This window comes from Apteryx mantelli, chromosome 6 (genome assembly GCF_036417845.1).
Source record: "Apteryx mantelli isolate bAptMan1 chromosome 6, bAptMan1.hap1, whole genome shotgun sequence".
Classification (NCBI taxonomy): Eukaryota; Metazoa; Chordata; class Aves; order Apterygiformes; family Apterygidae; genus Apteryx; species Apteryx mantelli.
Window position 1 is genome coordinate 46,246,806 of NC_089983.1, and position 17,786 is coordinate 46,264,591.

The 17,786-nt window shown below is 38.2% G+C and overlaps 1 protein-coding gene across 2 annotated transcripts in view; it reads left to right on the forward strand.

Annotated features, from left to right (window-relative positions):
• ARHGAP15 (Rho GTPase activating protein 15) overlaps positions 1-17,786 on the forward strand; it is a 343,348-nt gene that overhangs the window by 271,884 nt on the left and 53,678 nt on the right. For both annotated transcript variants that reach the window (XM_067298597.1, XM_013959737.2), the window contains exon 12: positions 9,196-9,330. In XM_067298597.1, coding sequence (XP_067154698.1) covers positions 9,196-9,330 — 135 coding nt within the window. The remainder of the gene's footprint in view (positions 1-9,195; positions 9,331-17,786) is intronic.

The window sequence follows — 17,786 nt, forward strand, 5'->3', positions numbered from 1 at the left end:
CATGAACTAAACCAAGGGATATGAAGCATGAATCATTCTTACGATCCAAACCCAAGCCTGCGTTCTCTGACCTGCATTTTTCAAGCCTTCTCACTTTACTGCTAATAGAGCAAATAACTAAAGTTTAAAAGGCAAGGTGCAAATACTAAAGTGTGAGTCTAAAAGTATTTAAGAAAATTGTCCTTTCTGTTTGAATAACTTGAAGAAAGTGTCTAAATGACCTCTTCCTAACCAGAAGAGAATATAGAGAAGAAATTAAGCTTTATTGGTAAATTAAAGCCCAAATCCCATGGTTGATGAGAGATATGGTCCGTTTGAAATAGTTACAGTTTTAGACTTTCTCTTCTACAATCAGCGGGTGGAGACCAACATAATCCAATTAATTGTAATTCCCTTTTGTGGCACTGGTACAGTGGTGAGTGATATAGTAAGTCCATTGAAGTCTTATCTTTGGTCAGATAATCCAAATGGATTCATATTATGAAACAGTCCTTTATAAAAGTTCTTATGAACAGAAGTATTTTGACTTTAGTGAACCAAAAGATAAATTCTGTACAAAATAAAATGTTTTGTCCTTGACATATACAGAGCTTGTATATACCTGATTTCATGTAAGAATATTTCTTTCAGCTGGCCTGTTTCAAAGACACTTTTCATTAAAACAAAACAAAACAAACAAAAAAACAGAATTTGTTGTCTGGACACCCTACAAACCAATGTGGGAGAACAGAGATTTATACACACATCTTTACTCTTATAAATAGTCCCATTAAAATAAATGTGATAACGTAAGGACTATATGTATAATCTTTTGAGAATCAAGTTTGTATTTTTATTTTTCTAACATTGCAACAAACTAATAATCCATTGATAATCCTTATAACTGTAAGCAAACTATATATATATTTCTTTTCAGTACTGTAAGTGGACGAGGGGAATTGCTTAATTTTAGCTCCAGCTTTGATCTATTTACATTTGGAAGTCATTTACATAAAGGAAGTCCTAACAATCTTTATTGTTTTGTTAATTGTTTCCTTTGATTATTGAAACTCACTCACTGAGGCACAAGCTTATTGTTATTGGGGTCAATCCCAATAATGCATTTGGCTATGTGCATTAGGTTTGGGTGGTATTCTTGATTTTTGAAGTGTTTTCTACAGATCTTTTTAGTTTAACAATCGTGGGAGACAGGCCTGATTTAATGGATCAGTAGGGTGAACCAGTGCTACACATTTTTGTACTTCTTGTTTCTTTTGAGTTTGTCCATATTAACCCCAAGTTATGCATAAGTGTTTTTACTTGTAGGATTTTGAAATCTCATATTTACTAAAGGATATTGAGATACCATTTGTGGGGACAACACACTAGACATATATTGAGGTCAGATCTGTACAGAGTGTCTCAAAAATATTTTCTTCTTCTTTTTTTTCCCTTAAATTGTATGGTTGAAATTTAATACAAAGGATTTTTACCCTTTGGGGTTCATTACATATGAAATAATTTATGACCATGAATCACAAGAAGGCAGTGAATTAGGTTTCAGATAAGTCTGCCAAATATTGCAAAACATTGTGTACAGATTTTTGGACTATGAAAAGGCTTTTGATGAGCATGGAAATAGAAGCAGTGTTAGAAACAGTGAGAAGGGGAAGAACAGAAGAGCTATATGTCAGAATCCTAAAGCATTCTGAGTTAGTAGTACAATTAAAAAAGATAGGAGTATGAACATATTTTTGAAGTATGAAAATGGGACAGAGAGTCATTGTCCAGTCCCTTTCTGTATTAGATCTTGAGAGTTTCCATTTGTTTAAAATGTAGGTTTGTGGATGCTGATACATACGATTCTGATAAAAACCTGACTGTAAATGACAAAAGAAAAGAAAAAAAAAAAGAAATGCGATGGAGTTAGATTGCAGAGGCATTTGCCAGAGAGCCATTACATAATAACAAAATATTAATACCAGATTTGAAGTCAAAGGGAGATACTTAACTTGACTAATATGCTTATACACAATGTAACACTAAGTGAGGAAGATCAAGTGGAAAGCAGAATTCAGAATGGACATTTGCCTTTGAATAGTAAAAGGTATCATGAAAAGTAAGTTCCTTATCTAAGAAAGTATTTGATGTTTCTGTTCTGCAACCTAGGGTATGTGAAATAGAAGTGCTAGCAACCACCTAGAAATCGGAATAAAGTCCATTAGCTGACACAGAGAAATGGGAAGGACATTAGTCTGGTACAGAATAATGGAGAGAGAGGAGAGCATAAACAGAAAGGAAACCAAAACAAAGTGCACTTTGAATACTGTGAAGAAGCTGAAGTTACCATACCATAAAAAAGAAGACTGAATTAGAGGACTTAAAAATAAATGTAATTTTCACTCAGCAGAGCGGTTTTATTTCTATGAGCTGTGGAAAGTCTGCCTAACCCCTTCGCCCTTGCACTTGAGCTGTCTTTGGTACTTGAGGCCAGGAGGTGAGTGTGCGCTCGCCCTGCACTACTTACAAGATGCTCTGAGTTATGGCCCAGCAGCCTAAAGACTCCGGGACCAACAGACAGCGTTGGGATTCCTCCGGTGTGCTATTTCCTAGTCCCTTTCTTTAAACCCTGTGAGATACCTGAGTATTTCTGTGACCCTGAAGGAAGGAAGGATTTGGCCCCACAGTTTCAAATGCTCAGGTTAGAGAGCTGATGTTGCTGGCCTGCTCGTACTTGTGGTTAACAAGTCACTTCCAAGTGATTTACAGAAGCGTGTTGAAATGTGGACTGGTGGTCTATTTATTCTTGGGGAGTTTTCAGCTGCATATCGAGGGGAAATATTTTATATTTAAAGTCACTTTTTTTCCCATATGGAATAGTCTATTCAGCTTAATTTAATGAGTTTTAAAAGTACTTATAATTATAACCTATTACAGTAATTATTGCTTCAAATCACAGTGATAGCAAATGTTAAGTTACAAACTAAAGAAACCTGTCATCTAACACTGTAGCAGATATTTGCAGTGAGAGGTGTTTAAAGGTATTGTGGCGATAATACTTGGTTCTGGGCACCAACTGGAGTTCTTTCAGTACCACTAAGTATTTTTATGCTTCCAAGTACAAGCAGCAACTAATAGCATAGAAACTTCCTTGATGCAATGGAGTCACTAGCTGGCCATATTTCCAAACCTTTGAGCTACTTTGCATGTTTTCATGGTGTACCATTTCTGAACTGCTTGAATATACTGGATCTTTTTCACAGAAACAATGAGGTAGTTCATCCCTCTTCCACTCTTTGGACTTCTGTGGAATTACGCTGAGGATGAATATGACCCAGTGTGCCCAAGTACAGAAATCTTTTATTTTTCTGGCACACATTGAGATTTAAGTTAGCAGTACTTGGTTGTTCCACCATGCCCTCAGGTCAGTGAACTGTCACTTCAGAGAACTGGAATAAACAGCACTCTGGATGCCTGTAGAGACGTTCTGCTTTTTAGTTTAAGTTGCTCAGTAATTTGTGCCTAGACACCATGGTAATGGGCACTCTAATAATAAACAAATGCTCAGACATTGTAAGATCATGGCTTAAATTTTCTGTTAAAAGGGCATTCCATTTTCCTCACCGCAGAAGGAGTAATAAATGCAGGTTTTGTTCTGCTGACTATATCCGTGATAATCCATCAACAGTAGTGTTGGATGAATTCAGCAAAAGCCACTCAAAAACACATTGTAAATAAAATCTAATATTTTGCTCAGCTGACATTTTCAAAGCCTTTGATTTGCTTAGATATTCTTGGAAGCCAAGGATCATGCATTGATCGCAGGCGTGACTGTGAATCTCCCAAATCTAGCAAGGGAGAGAGGAAGAAGAATTATTTAGCCTGGAGAGAAATCACAGAAATCTGGAAAGATGGAGAAAGTGTTGGTCTGCATGAGCTGCAGCTTCTCCTCTACTATTTAATCAAAGTTTAAGGGAATGTATGCTTTTTTGGAGTGTGCATGTAAAATGCAATGTCAGGCGTGCTTTTACCGGGGGAAGGTAAGCGTCATGTGTCGCATCGCTCTGGGGTGAGCTCCTTGTCATCTGATGAGAAAGAGCCTTCACCACCTCACAGCCCCTCATCACCCGGGTGCCTCCAGACATCTCTGCATCCTATTACTGCTTGAAATTGAGTGTGATCACGTTGAAAGGAACAGTTTGCTTCTATATAACAATCCTTTACAATAATTTTGACATCCCATCGTTCCAGGGTGGTAAGAAGGCTGCTGCAGCTCTGAACTACTGGTTCGAGAAGCTATGCCTTTAAAATGCATGCACAGCTATCAAACACACATACCTATCACTGTATAAGTTAATGTTTGTATTGTCAGCCAAGAGACCAGCCCTCATAAAAAGGATAAAGTGGTGAAGTAGTGTGCTGAGGACTCACGCAAGTGAAGCAGTTCTGTTTGAGTCTTTTCTTTCTTGCTTTGCTATTGAAGAGCATGAGTGACCTGCAAACTATTTTTGAAGAATATATCTGTAAAAAAGAGGTGTCTTCAAGTTTGGAAGAGAAGAAGAATGACATTTGACAGCTTGTTTTTTCTCAGTATGGTGCAAGAGGACTTTTCTTCTCCTCCTTCAACCACAGGGCTCTGTTTTGGAGCTCTCACTAGTAAACTGCCTATTGGGATGTGCTAGTCCAGCAAGTTTCCCAAGCTTTTAGTCAACTGGGAATGCATTGTGCACTCCCAATTTTTCTGTTAAGACTTTGATGTGAGAGAAATACAGTGAATTAGTAAATACTGCTGTGCAGGGCTTTCTCTGAGGGAGATCTCCCCCTGAATATCGGCTGGCCTCTAGGGCTGGAGACTCCGGCTCTCTGAGGTTTCACGCAGCGGAGCTGTGGGACTGGGAGTTGGTCCCTGAATACACAGGGTTTATAGGGGAATACAGATGTGGCGGCTGTCGTGTCTGCGTGCTCACCGCTCAGAGCACAGCCCTCTTAATTCTGCTACGTGCAGCCGGCAACAAGGAAATGGTAAAAAAAGACATAGATGTTAGCAAACAGATTAAGCCAGTATGAGGCACAATAGGACGTATCTCACTATTTTGAAGGAAAAATGCTGAATAAGAGCTCTGTTCTTGCTTTTTTATACACAAAAGTAAATAATAACCTTCCTGAAAATGCCAAAGTAGCTTAATCAGAGGGTGAGAGATGCCCTCTCAGTATGGGTTTGGAACAAGAGCCCGGTGGCTTCTGCTCCCTTATACAACTATCCTTAGGAACAGTGATCCTCAGGCACCACAGACCACGTACCCACAACTGTGAGACAGTATTACCCAGGAATTCTCTCTCTATTTTCCCCTTTTCTCCTATGCTTTTCTCCCCTTTCTGTTATGTACCCGTCCTAGACCCTTCCTCTCTCTATCATCCTCCTACACACTGATCAGTATAGTTTCTTTTATGTCCTCCCTGTCCATGTTATCTCTTTGGGTGGGATTGTCTAAGATTTCTCTTAAGCATCTTTATCATAGGCATCTAAGATTTACATACAGTTTTGTTCTTCATCTCTTCAACTCACTTCTTCAACCAGTTCCTGCAAGGACCTTACCAGTGTTGTGCTCAGCTCTTCCTCCTATGCTGCACCAGGCAAGCAGACCAACCTTAGAAGACTGCCTGAAACTGTTTCTCTAATTATTGTGAAAGAGATGATTTCTGGGCTGTGAGAGCACAACCTGCATAGCATAGGCCAGGTTGCGATAGCTGTGTTTGCAGGAAATTGCTTTCCGTGGGATTCAGGGCAATCCATGGGACTGCTTGCAGGAAGATACAATACCTAATGTGAATGAGGACATTGGAGTGTGGTGCTCTGGGATTTAACAGCAGCATGGGCAGATGACAATACATAGCTGGGATACCAGTTGTATAAATTATCTTAAAAGAGAAAACAAAAACATTTCAGAAGTGGTCTCAAATGACTGCATTTTGCTTCCAGAGGCAAGTCTACATAGAGAGCAGGGCATGTGGTTAGAGAAACCATTTTCTTTCAAAACGGAGCTCTCTGTGCTGCCTTGGTTGATTTTCTTTGTTTTGTTTTTTTTCAGTTGATCATTCCATAGATTATCTTTCTCCTTTATTAAAGGAGGAAAACCTTGTGGTGGCATGTGTAAACCAGACACGAACTCCTGTTCAGTTCTGCTGCGAACACTGCAAATGTTAGTAAAAAGGTGCAACTACTGGACAGGCTGATTTACTAAGAACAACTCTAAGAATAATAACACAGTAAAACTCACACTCCCTTCACAAATGTATTGTATATCGATTTTTTTTAACTAATAACCTTGACATCTGCCCCACTATTTTTTTTTTCTTTAATGTGATCTTTATATTTTCATCCTGAGTATTAGCATAAATTTTAGGGGATTTTCTAGGCATATCTGTGTCTCTATCTAAGATATATGATATCAACTGGCAGTGATGGTTGAACTAATCAAATACTACTGACAAGTTAAAGCAAATTTTTAGGACTGTGAGATTCTGAGCATCTTCCCAGATACAGTGTCTCCCGACTGAGAGCAGTCCTTGACTGTCAAGTTTAAATACCAGATTAGGGACTTAACCTTTATGTAAGCAAAACACCCCCAAAAGAAGAATGTCTGAGCAAAGCTAAAAAGTCAGGTCCTTCCCTCAAACCTAGTCTGAAATGTGTGTGCGTGCATGCGCGCGTGCGCGCTTATGCTTGTTTATGGCCCTATCGCCATGGTATGTGAGTGATTCCAACCAGTGGGAACCAACGGAGAACCTTGCACTGAATGGACTTGTATTTTCTTTTTCATTTTTTTGACTTGGCATTTGTTCCTCCTAGCAAACATTTTTGAAAAATCTCTTATTGCTAGAGGGGAAATTGACACCCTTTGCTTTCACGATGATACATTCCTAACACGTTTCCTTGAAGAGCTGGAAATGGTGCAAAAATCTGGTAAGAAAAGTCTCTGTAAAGCCTTAGAAGTCAGGCATTCCACTTTAGACATTTAAGACAAATGCATGGCAAAAACAAGTTGTTTTTTTAAGGTTTCTACTTAAAGTTCTGTGCCAAAGCTACAGTACTTATACATTTTCTAAATGTGTTTTAAGCAATAAGTTGTACAACATTTTTAGAACATGTGTTAAGCTATTTCTCTAAGAATGAAGCTCTTAACAAAACATAAGCACTCTGCATGAGATCTTAGCAGCAAAGTGCTTAAAAGATAAAGTAAGAATTGGTACCATGGGAAGAACACCAGCTGTAGAGCACACAGGTCCATTATGAGAAGTATGGTAGTGGGTAGGGAGAAAATGATTTAATCAGGAGTAAAACCAATTTTATTATAAGGGCACGCAGGGGGTGTGGCACCATAGTGAGAGGGACATTTCAAAATATCTGACAGATTTCAACAATGTGAAAACCCACCCTGTTCTTTAAAGTGACAGTAAACCCCATCAGGTCTCTCTTTTTGATGCTATTGTTAGCAGTTGACTGTTTAAAGCTGGCCTGCTAAGACGCTGTCGATCTAGTTCAATAGTGTGTGGCAAAATAAAAGGCTAATTGTTGAAATACGATCAATCAAATATGATCTCAGAGTCTAAAGAAGATCCCCTCTGCTAAGAGATCAAATCAGTACTTTTATGATTGAGGTAATTCAATGGGGGGGGGAGGAAAAAAAAAAAAAGCTTGAAACCGAGGAAGCGAGCAAGTCAACTAGATAAAATGCACAAGTCTGCCTTTGTTCCAGCTTTGTGTCACGTTGCTCCGAGTTAAGCAGTTGGGTCCATTCCGTTATTTGTATACATTTCCTGAATCCAGATATTTAAAAGGCATTTAAGAATATTTAGACTGCAAAGAGAACTCCATTTTGAATAAGATTTTCTGTCCAAAAGTAAACTCTATAGTGAGAAAACTTTCTCATTAAAGGACTAGGGATCTGGAGTTGGGGGTGTCCATGCGTCTCCAATAATTTCACCATTCTGTTTAACAACAGCTCAATAAAGACGCTGCTCTTGAAGCCAGCTGAATTGCTAAATGTGAAATTTCAGTGACTTTTAGTAAAACATTCCAGGATTATGTTGCTTCAAATGAGAATTTTTCAGTAGTTTTCATGGTTGGCTCCTGATTTGCATTCAGGCTGAAATTTTCTAAAAATTAGAGTTATAGCACATATATATAAAAAGCAAAATCCATTTTTGGAGTAACAGAATTTGTAGAAAGTGTGCGTCCTTTTAATTTGGACTAATAAAGATTTACACTTTCCCAGAGCTATATGTGGATTATGATCTCGTTGTTTATTCTGTTCTAATAGCATCACACTATGAGAATAAAAAGACAAAGAAAAATAGAATGATCGTCCGATCTTGTTTTATTTTTATTCGAAAGTCTATTTTAGCATTTAGTTTCTTTTATATTTAAATTCCTTAGCTCAGTCAAGCTTCAAAGAAAACATTTTTTTTGTTTGCAAAACAGTTTTGTAAGCACTTGTGGTTTGTCTTTAGCGTGTTATCATTTTTGACAGCTTTGCATAGCCTAGGTAGGCCAACAGGGGTCTGTCTAATATTGTTGCTGGGCAAATCTTCCTCCCAGAGATGAAAACCAAACAAAATATTTTTGAAGCAGTAAGAAGGAATTAATATCCCTTCTCTCACAGTACTCTATTCCTTGCTGACATTACATTCAGGCAAAAAAAGGAGAAAAGCGTTACCCATTATTCCCTTGTACATAGCAAGGCTAACACATGTAAAGCAATAACTCATTTTCTATTGCCATGTTTAGCATATGTCTCCTGTTGGCTCAGCAAGGCCTTTAGGCCGGTCCCTTGAGCCGGCCATCGTTGGCAACTCTTAGCCCCTCGGCCTCAAAACCAAATAGCTTTGAATCATGTTGAGCTGTGATGCTAATTTTCATACTGATGCATTATGGGAATAAATGTATCTGACACACTGTGTCAATGGTACTGTCTCTTTGTGTCTCTTGTTTTTTGTTAGCTGCATTCCTACAGATGGTATTCCATTGAAAATGTTCTCTTCCTACAAAAAAAAAAAAAAAAAAAGAGGGAAAAAAACATGCACAGCACCAAACCTCTAGGTGCAGAAGGCTGTTAACGGTTGCTGATGATAGTAGGCAAACATTAACATAATAATTAGTGTCTTGTAATTGTTTCATTAAAACCAGTTGTTCCATTTCTCCTCGTGTTTTCCCAGAAGAGAAGCTGAATTTGGACGACAGCCAGTGGGAGGACATCCACGTTGTCACCGGAGCACTCAAGATGTTTTTCAGAGAGCTGCCTGAGCCGCTGTTCCCATACTGCTTCTTTGAACAGTTTGTGGAGGCGATAAGTAAGTACATCAGATACAGTAGAAGCTAGTGAAATAGCCTGTTATATAAAAATAATAATAAACTTAAAAATAGAAGAACAGAGGCATCTCAAATCTGATTTACCTTCCATTATCCATGATCCTGTCTTTTTATTGTTTTTGATTGCCTTTTATCTCCTATAGCGTTTAGTTATTTAACTATAAAAAATATCAAATTATTGGTCTATAAATTTTATATATGCGATTTAACTTTAGTGCCTAAAATGGTTTAGGAAAGAAATTAAAATGTGTATGTATTCAAAATATGCTAGGCTGATAATCCATATATCCCCAAACACAAGAGAGAGACTAATAATTGTGAATCATGTTTGAAGGGGCTGTCTTTATGTTAATCAGAATGAAATGCATGTGTTTTGTTCCACAAGGTTGCAGGCTCTTGCCTTACAGTGATCATAAAAAGAATGCAAAAACATTCATGTTCTCATTTTCATATTTACCTTTGCTTTATTTTTTAAAAGTTTACAGGCAGTAAAAGTATTTTCAAAGTGCAAGGCATTTATTCTATTATGTGTCTCTATGGCTTGTATGCTGCAAACCGTCTCTATAATATTTTCAGGTGCATATTGTAAAACTATAGCTGCTTGGAAAAACTTGCCTAAAAAGCACAGTAACTTGGGGTTTTATTCCCCTTGAAAAGGTGTATGTGGGGGGGTACCTTAAAGGGTAAAAGCCTAGTAGGAGCTTAGTTAAAGGTCCAATAGAGAAAAATCTCCAGGAACGAAACCAATAAAGAACTTAGATCTGTTTTCTGAATGATGGGCATGCATATTTGCCATTGCTGTTAACGAGAGCTGTGAGTGCACATGCGCAGCTGTCAGAGAATATGAAACCCTTAATGTACGGCTCACTTTGATTTTATATTCATAAGAGTCTTTAGTTTGACTAAAGCTTTTCAAGACCAGCATCAGATATAATGAAGTTAAATGCGGCTCACAAGATCCTTCCCTTCTCAGTTATTTAGAGATGTAGTGTAGCTAAATACACAGTGTAATGTAATGAAACACATTACTTAAAGTTTACTCTTGTCAGCTCATTCTCTTCTCCTTTCAGAGCAGGAGGAAACTAGAACAAGAATGTTATCCTTTGAGTTTACGTTCCTGTCTCATAGTCTCTACAGTGCTAAGAGGGGAAAAACAATAAAGAATTTCTTACTGTTCAGCTTCAGCTTCTGTGCTGCGCTCGGATAGGAAGTTCTTTTGAAGCCCTATGGTCTGAGCATGCCCTTCAGGTGGTTCTCCATCCACCTGCTATGCTCTCTTGGAAAGGAGGAGGTGTGGTGCCTTTAGTGGAGCCTGTCAGTTCACGGGGCACAACCTGGCATGCTGTTCGCTTCTCATCTCATGCACATTATTCTGCAGTCAAGTGTTTTATTACATATCCCCCGCCTTTATCTCTTTCCCTTTCTGATAATCCACCATCACACTGGTCTTCTGGGGCTAAATATAGTCTTTCTTCCCCCTTATCACTGCTTTTCATTGCCCTTTGGTGTAAGCTTTGGTTAAGCAAACAATATTGTATTCTAAAGAACATTATCATGACACCATGATCTCATCCTTCCCGCTATCTTCTGTTCTCACCCTCTGTGTTAGCTTCCAAGTTAGGGCAATGTGAAATCTTCTGGTGGCTCAGTGGGGAGATTTTTGATAGCAAAAATAACAGGTAACTGGCAATAGACTTGTGAATTAGAGTTTGAAAGCATGTCGGGAAGACACTCTCTACTGAAGCATTAATATTCATGTGTGAGAAATTAATGTCCCTTTCTGCTATTTGAACTATTATTAATTCTTATTATGATTTTGAGAGCCATTATACACGTTGATAGACTAATGAACAGTCATTTATAGAGGGATTTTAAGACAGTTTATTCCTACAAAGAAAATACTAGCACTCTAAGACATTCTTTGCATTATTTCAAATCCCAAATTCTTGTGGCTTTCTTTACTGCACATCAGGGTGATTTCTACCTAATCCAGCTGTCTAATGTAATCTATGAATTCCAATCAATCTTCTCTTTATCTGGCCTTTACTGCCATAGTATCTACAAATCCACATTCTGATCAACTCTACTTAAAAACCGTCTATAAACAACAATTAGGTGTTTTCAATGTCTTTTGAGCTCTTCTACATGTTAATAGGACTCCTGAGCTGAAGTGAAAAATCTCTTGTCTTCAATATCATTTCCAGAGTAGCTGATCCTTTAATTAGTTTGTGTTAGCTCCTTTGCCTGGTCAGTGCTGGGTTGCTAGCAAATCTGCTTCCTGGAACTCCCCTTCTGCCTCAGGACGTTGCAAAAAGAGGCTCTTGTACCTCTGTCTCTTCTGTCTGTTTTTCCAAAATGGGTGGTATTAGCAAACTGTACATGGGCGTGCAGTACAGCTAAAAAGAGTGCTTAGTAATACCAGAAATAAGCCAACCTAAAGAGTGGTGGGAAAAAGCTAGTTTGGACCCATCCCCATACAGCCATGGTTATTATATGCTCAGTCCACCCCTCAGTCGGAGTCACACATTTGGTAAGGAAGATGAAGTGCTCTAAGAACCCGTCTGTAGTGGGCAGTAATAATTTGTTGATAATACTTCTTGGGGATTTAGCCATTTAGCTAGAAGTTCCAAAGGAACAAGTAGCCAAGAGGACTCCTTATGCCGATGCTATTTTAAAGATTATGTGAAAAATTCCATAGCAAGCTTATGTGTATTACTTTTCCTGGATGAAGCCTCTTTAATCAGCTACATCAGCTACTATGCGCATGGGAACAAAATCTTACAGTACTGTGTATTAGTCAAAGTGTTTGCTCTCTACCTTCAATTTCCCTCCTAAATAACTTTAGAAATGGCCATAATATTAGAACAATTTAGATATGACCATGATATCAGAGGATAACTCAGGGTATTATGGAATCTTAGAATTCCCCTTGCCTAGCTGAAGTTGGATAATTACTGTCCATATAGTTTATCCTGGAGAATTTAAAAATGATAAATGGAAGGCCATGAGACCTCTGACCTAATACTAATTTTGTTCCTTATGATGGAAAGCAGGTTTTTCTAGGACTTTGTCTGGTATATTACCAGCAAGTCATTTTGTGGTAATTTTGATGAAATATGCACTTCTAAAGTGTGCCCAAATGCTGCTATGAAGTCAGGTTCAGCCACACTTAAATTACTTAGAACCACAAATAGTTCTATTGGTTGTCTGCAAGATCAATAGACATGGTTCAACAGATTGTCTGTAAGCGAAATTGTGTTTCATGTGAGCAGGGTGGTAGAAGTGCCAGTAACTGAAACACTTAATCACTTCATTTACAGAATTCAAGTTGTATGGGCATACAAACTTCTGCCATAACTTCAGCCACTGAAACACAAAAACTACCCCCCAAAACTGTTAAGAAATATTAGCAAGTAAATGTGCTAGTTCCTTATAAATAAATCTTTAGTTTAATTGAACTAGTTTTGTTGAAGGGTCTCAGGCAGAGGCAAGGAAAAATAGAAATTTGTCTACTGCAGTGTCATGTGCAATTATGACTGATATCCACAAGAGCAACTTCAACCTGAGAAATATTTACTCTCAGAGTGCTACTTGATATCATTTCAAATACTGAATAGTTCTTTCAGATCTTTTCAGCTGGAGAAAGCTGTATAGATAATGCATCTCTCCAATCATATTTGCAAAAAAAGCCCCCAAAACCCTAATATTCCATGAAGGAAAGAAGTTCCTAAAGCTGGAACATCTGTCCCTGGCTTGGAAGGCCAAATTCAGGTCCTTGATTTTGTCTGCAGCGGGTTGGAAAGATTACTACATTACTGCATCAACAGAGGAGTGAGATTAGCAAAAATTAAGCTTTGCAAAATCTAACTTTCAGGCTTCCAGGTGCAATCCAAAACCTGATCTAAGATACCTAAGGCCCTGATAGGAGGAATGGAAAGCGGTAGTTGCCACAGAATGAAAGCCAAATCAGCCACCAATCTCTGGATAGCATTTTGTAAAGCATCAGATCTGGTTGGTGAGTGTGACTTAGTTCCTGGCAGCCCCACAGGACCAAGATTCCCCAGACACTTAGGTGAAGAAATCCCTGATTTCTGGAGCTTAAGCCACTGAGCTTTTCAGCCCCAGCAGAAAACGAAGCATTTTTCTGCATGGAGAGAAGTAGAGCCACAAGCACATCAAGCAATTGCAAGGTCACAACTGCACCATCTAATTAGCTTATGCACCTTAAGGGTTACATGGTGGCTGAATAATATTTTTTTCAGAATTATAATGGTGAATTTAAGTGTCTAGATACTACCTAAGGCCCACATTAGGTACTCATATCATTTTTATTTTTTTAAGATCTGGATCTTTTTTTTCCTTTGGTTTCTCTGATGGACCATTAACACTTTTTTCAACTGATTTCACACTTATCCTTTCAATATATCAATTAGGGTCTCCTTGTGCATGCTAAGCAGAATTCACAATGTCATTACTATCAATCTTATCATGGTTTGTGTTACCTTATTATATAGAAACTGAAGAAGATGGTTATTTAGGATCTTGAACATGATAGAATTTTGTAACTTTTTTTGGTTACTGAAAGATGTTAGAATTAAAATTCATTACAGTTTTGCCTGGATGAGATATTGGTCTTCACGGGTCCTGTCTGACAAAATCCACAAAGTCATGGTCTCGTAAAACACAGTGGTAACATAACTAAGCAATAAAATAGATCACCTGTTTTCAACAGCTATAGAATAGGTGTTTTGCAACATGACAGTTTGCAAAAGTTGTAGCTCAATCTCACTTTGGCTCTTTAAGTAACTAGAGTGAAATTCTCATTTCACTGATGTCAATGGGACTTTCATTTTTTGACTTCCATAAAGTCAGAATTACATCATAGATTTGGAAAGGCACCATGGGCTAACAAACTCTTCTTTCATTAGAACAGGAGACTTGTTTTTATAAGACCACAGAAGGTACCAATGCAATCAGGAGTTGACAGTCCTCTCCATGTCAGTCAGTCGTCTTCCTCTCTGTGGCTGCTGGCCTCTGTATAAGGGTTTACTCTGAGCCTGGGCTCTGGTTTGGCTCCAGAAAGGTCTCCGCTGCCCAAGTGGCCCAGGACAAAGTGTTGCAGAAACCCAAGTCCAAGGCACTGTGTGGACAATGATCACACTTCGGTCTTAAGCAGGCTGCGGCAAAGTTTGCACTGAGTAATGCAACTGTTGAGGAGCTTGCATGGAAGCTGTCCTAGTTAAAATCAGGAGAAAAACTGTGTCAGGAGACAATAAACAAATATAGTCATCAGTACAGAATCATGATCGAAGAGAAGAGCTACATTGGTTGAAAACAGTGAAACGAGGACCTGCTTTGAACCACTATGCAGTGTTATGAAAATAGTAGCTGGGAAACAGAAATGAAGGAAATACATTCATTTATTCTGACAGTCATAACATCCTTGTATCATCTTAGTGGAAAGTTACAAAAGATGTCTAAAGAAATTTTCAAAAGACATCTAAAGAAGCCTCACTTGAGGCTTACAAAGAACAAGGCTCAAGGCCAACTCGTCTTGGAAAGACAAGTCAGCATATTGCACTGTAAGAAATCCATGACAGTCTCTTAACATCATCACGTAATAGGTTCCTGAGAAACCAAATCTTATCAGTCTCTGGCATTATTTAAATTTCTGTCATAATCTCAATCTGTAGGCTTCAATTCCTAATCAAACTCCTTTCAGTTTCACAGTTGGTGAGCCTGTTATTGAAATCATTCTCCTATTCTCCATTTACTTGTCCAAGGAAGTTTTGGAGCTTGGCATGGTGTCAGAAAAACCTCAGTTTTTATGTGAACATGGGGATTTGTAACCAAAACCAAGGTCACCACAATCTACCGCACATAAAAGGTAGCCATATTAATACCTTTTTGGTTGAATCTAAACATCAGAAGAAAGTACAAGGCCAAACTAAATGTGAACAGAGCAAAAAAAAAAGTAGAAACAAGAAGTATTCAAAAGCTGAAGTGCAACTTTTTAGATTTTTATGTGCTCTTAAAAAAAAAGGAATAATTTTGTGGGTAATGTAATTGCAGGGATATCCATCCATGTAAACATATGAATGCAAGTATGTAGATGTATGTAATCTCTCAAGCACAATAAAGCTGATAATAATAGAGCTCATCTAAGAGGGGATACTAGAGATGATAATCAATCATGCAAGAGTGGTACTAGGTATTTTCAGTAGAGAATGAAAACTATTAACTCCATTTGTCCAATAAGGACAAAAATAAGGTAGATGAAAAGGGGCAGTTTAAGCTAAGGAACAGTATCCCACAAGAAGAGATGTGTATAAACAGACTACGAAGAAATTCAAGCTAATCCGTTCCCAGCCATTAAATTGTTCCAGAAAGGTCTCTGCGCCAGCTAAAGGGAGTAAGAAAGCATACCTGCATTGAGGGCGTAAAGGGAATCTGACGTATTTGTAATAGCAGCAAACGGGTGACTACAGAGGTTCATTCCAGGTTTTTTGTTCCCAAGGGGTGTTAAGGAACAAAGTGCCCCAGTAACCTCCTAGTTCTCTTTCAATGACCTTCGCTTCGCAGTTGCAAACTGTTTCTGTTCAACAGCGTTTTTAAATAGATCTTCCCAGGTCTGGAAGCAAGTGTTTTGGGCGGGGGGCAACCTTTTGGAGGGCAGGTCTATGAATAGATTTGTCTTTTGAGGTGGAAAATGACCTAACACGTTTGGAGATAAAGGGTACTGGAAAGAAAATTAGCAGCTAAAACATTTCTTTACTTCTTTTTTTTTTCACATAGAAAGTTTTAACTAAGTTAGGAGGGAAACGAAGAGAAAACCTACATGTGAAGGTTTAGATCCTCTGCAGGGCATGTGAAGGAAGCCCAGATATCACTTGTCCATAGGAAATCAGATTCTAGATTGACTTTGCCTTTTTTCTGAATATACCTTCAAAAGGCGATCTGTTATAATATTTGCTAATCCTTTTCTTTTGTTAGTACACAATTTCGTTGCACTACAAATAGAATTTCCTATATGTGCACTGAATCAAGCATTTTGACAGTTTTTTCTCCATGAAATTTACTTAAAACAGTGTTTTAGTAGCACTGTCAAATCAGGTCATTCAGCTTTTGAGGAAGAGAGGGGAAACTGAGTAACTTTACTGAAAGGATTGCTACACCAGGGATGAAAATTGCCCTAAAATTACAGGAATAACAACAACAACAACAACTTTATAGCTTGGGTTTCTAAATATGGTGGAGTGTGTAAAATTATCATCAAGCAAATGAAAAAGTTTTAAAAGAATTTACACTTGGCTTTTGCTGTCATGTAAAAGTTTGTGCAGCAGGGACGTATTCTGCCCAATTCAGTGTCTTTTTGTTATGATAGTTATAATTTTTTTTAGCATAGTGGAAATTTTATTGCAGATGCCTGGCCTGTCTCTTAACTCATGCTAATTATATTCATAATTAAATGTTAAACAAGAATTGACTAGGCCAACTGGCTTGCACAGGTGTTTGTGATATGAATGGTTTAACGCTCACACAGTAAATTATTGGATCTGAAGCTGTAGTAATCTGCCCCGTAAGAACCTTTCGCAAGAACTTCCCTGTACGCGGTAGGTCCAGGACTTTGAAACCAGGACTTGCAAGCAGCAGTTGGTAGCCAGCATTGTGCCAAAGCTGTGATTTGCCCTCATGGTCTTGAGGCTGCATAAGTGCTGACAAGGCCAAAAGGGTTTTTTTCGCTCTTACCTGCCACAGAATGGGGGTGCTCAGTGCATTAAATGTTTACAGGGGGCTGGAGAAGTCATGGGATGTTTGGAGGAAATGTCACCTGGGCACCAGTGTGCCTTACTCCAATTTGAAAAAAGTTATCTACTTTTGTAAGTGATAGCCAGATTAACCTCCAAATTCTTGTTATCTTTAGAAAATTGTCATCTGGCAAGATGTGGAATCAAAAACTTGCAAATGGAAAAAGACATGGATTACAATTTGCTCTTTTTTTCTTACCTTTTTTTTTTTTTACTTACTTTTTAGGCACAGAAAATAGAGTGTATTTGTGTAATTTAAATTTGACCCGTGGTTAAAAGAATCTTTTTGTAGGGGAAAGAAAGGACGGAAGCAAAGAAAACAGTCGATTTAAGAGTTCGAATTTGGGTTAGCATAAGAGAAGCAGACAGAAAAACTGAGAGGGGGAGAATGGTGAAAGAGAAGACAAAGGGAAATTAAGAAATCCAAGCGATAACACAGTTTGCATCTTCCTACTACCTAAAAGTTGCTTTCCCCAAATAAGAATAATATGAGATATCTCTGTGTGTGCATATTAGACCCGAAACAGTAGAAAAGCATGTATAATAAAGTCTTGATAACAAAAAACGATTAACTGAGTTGTTCCTTGGTCCTTGTCATGTAGATATGTTAAAGACGTGACTAAAGAAAG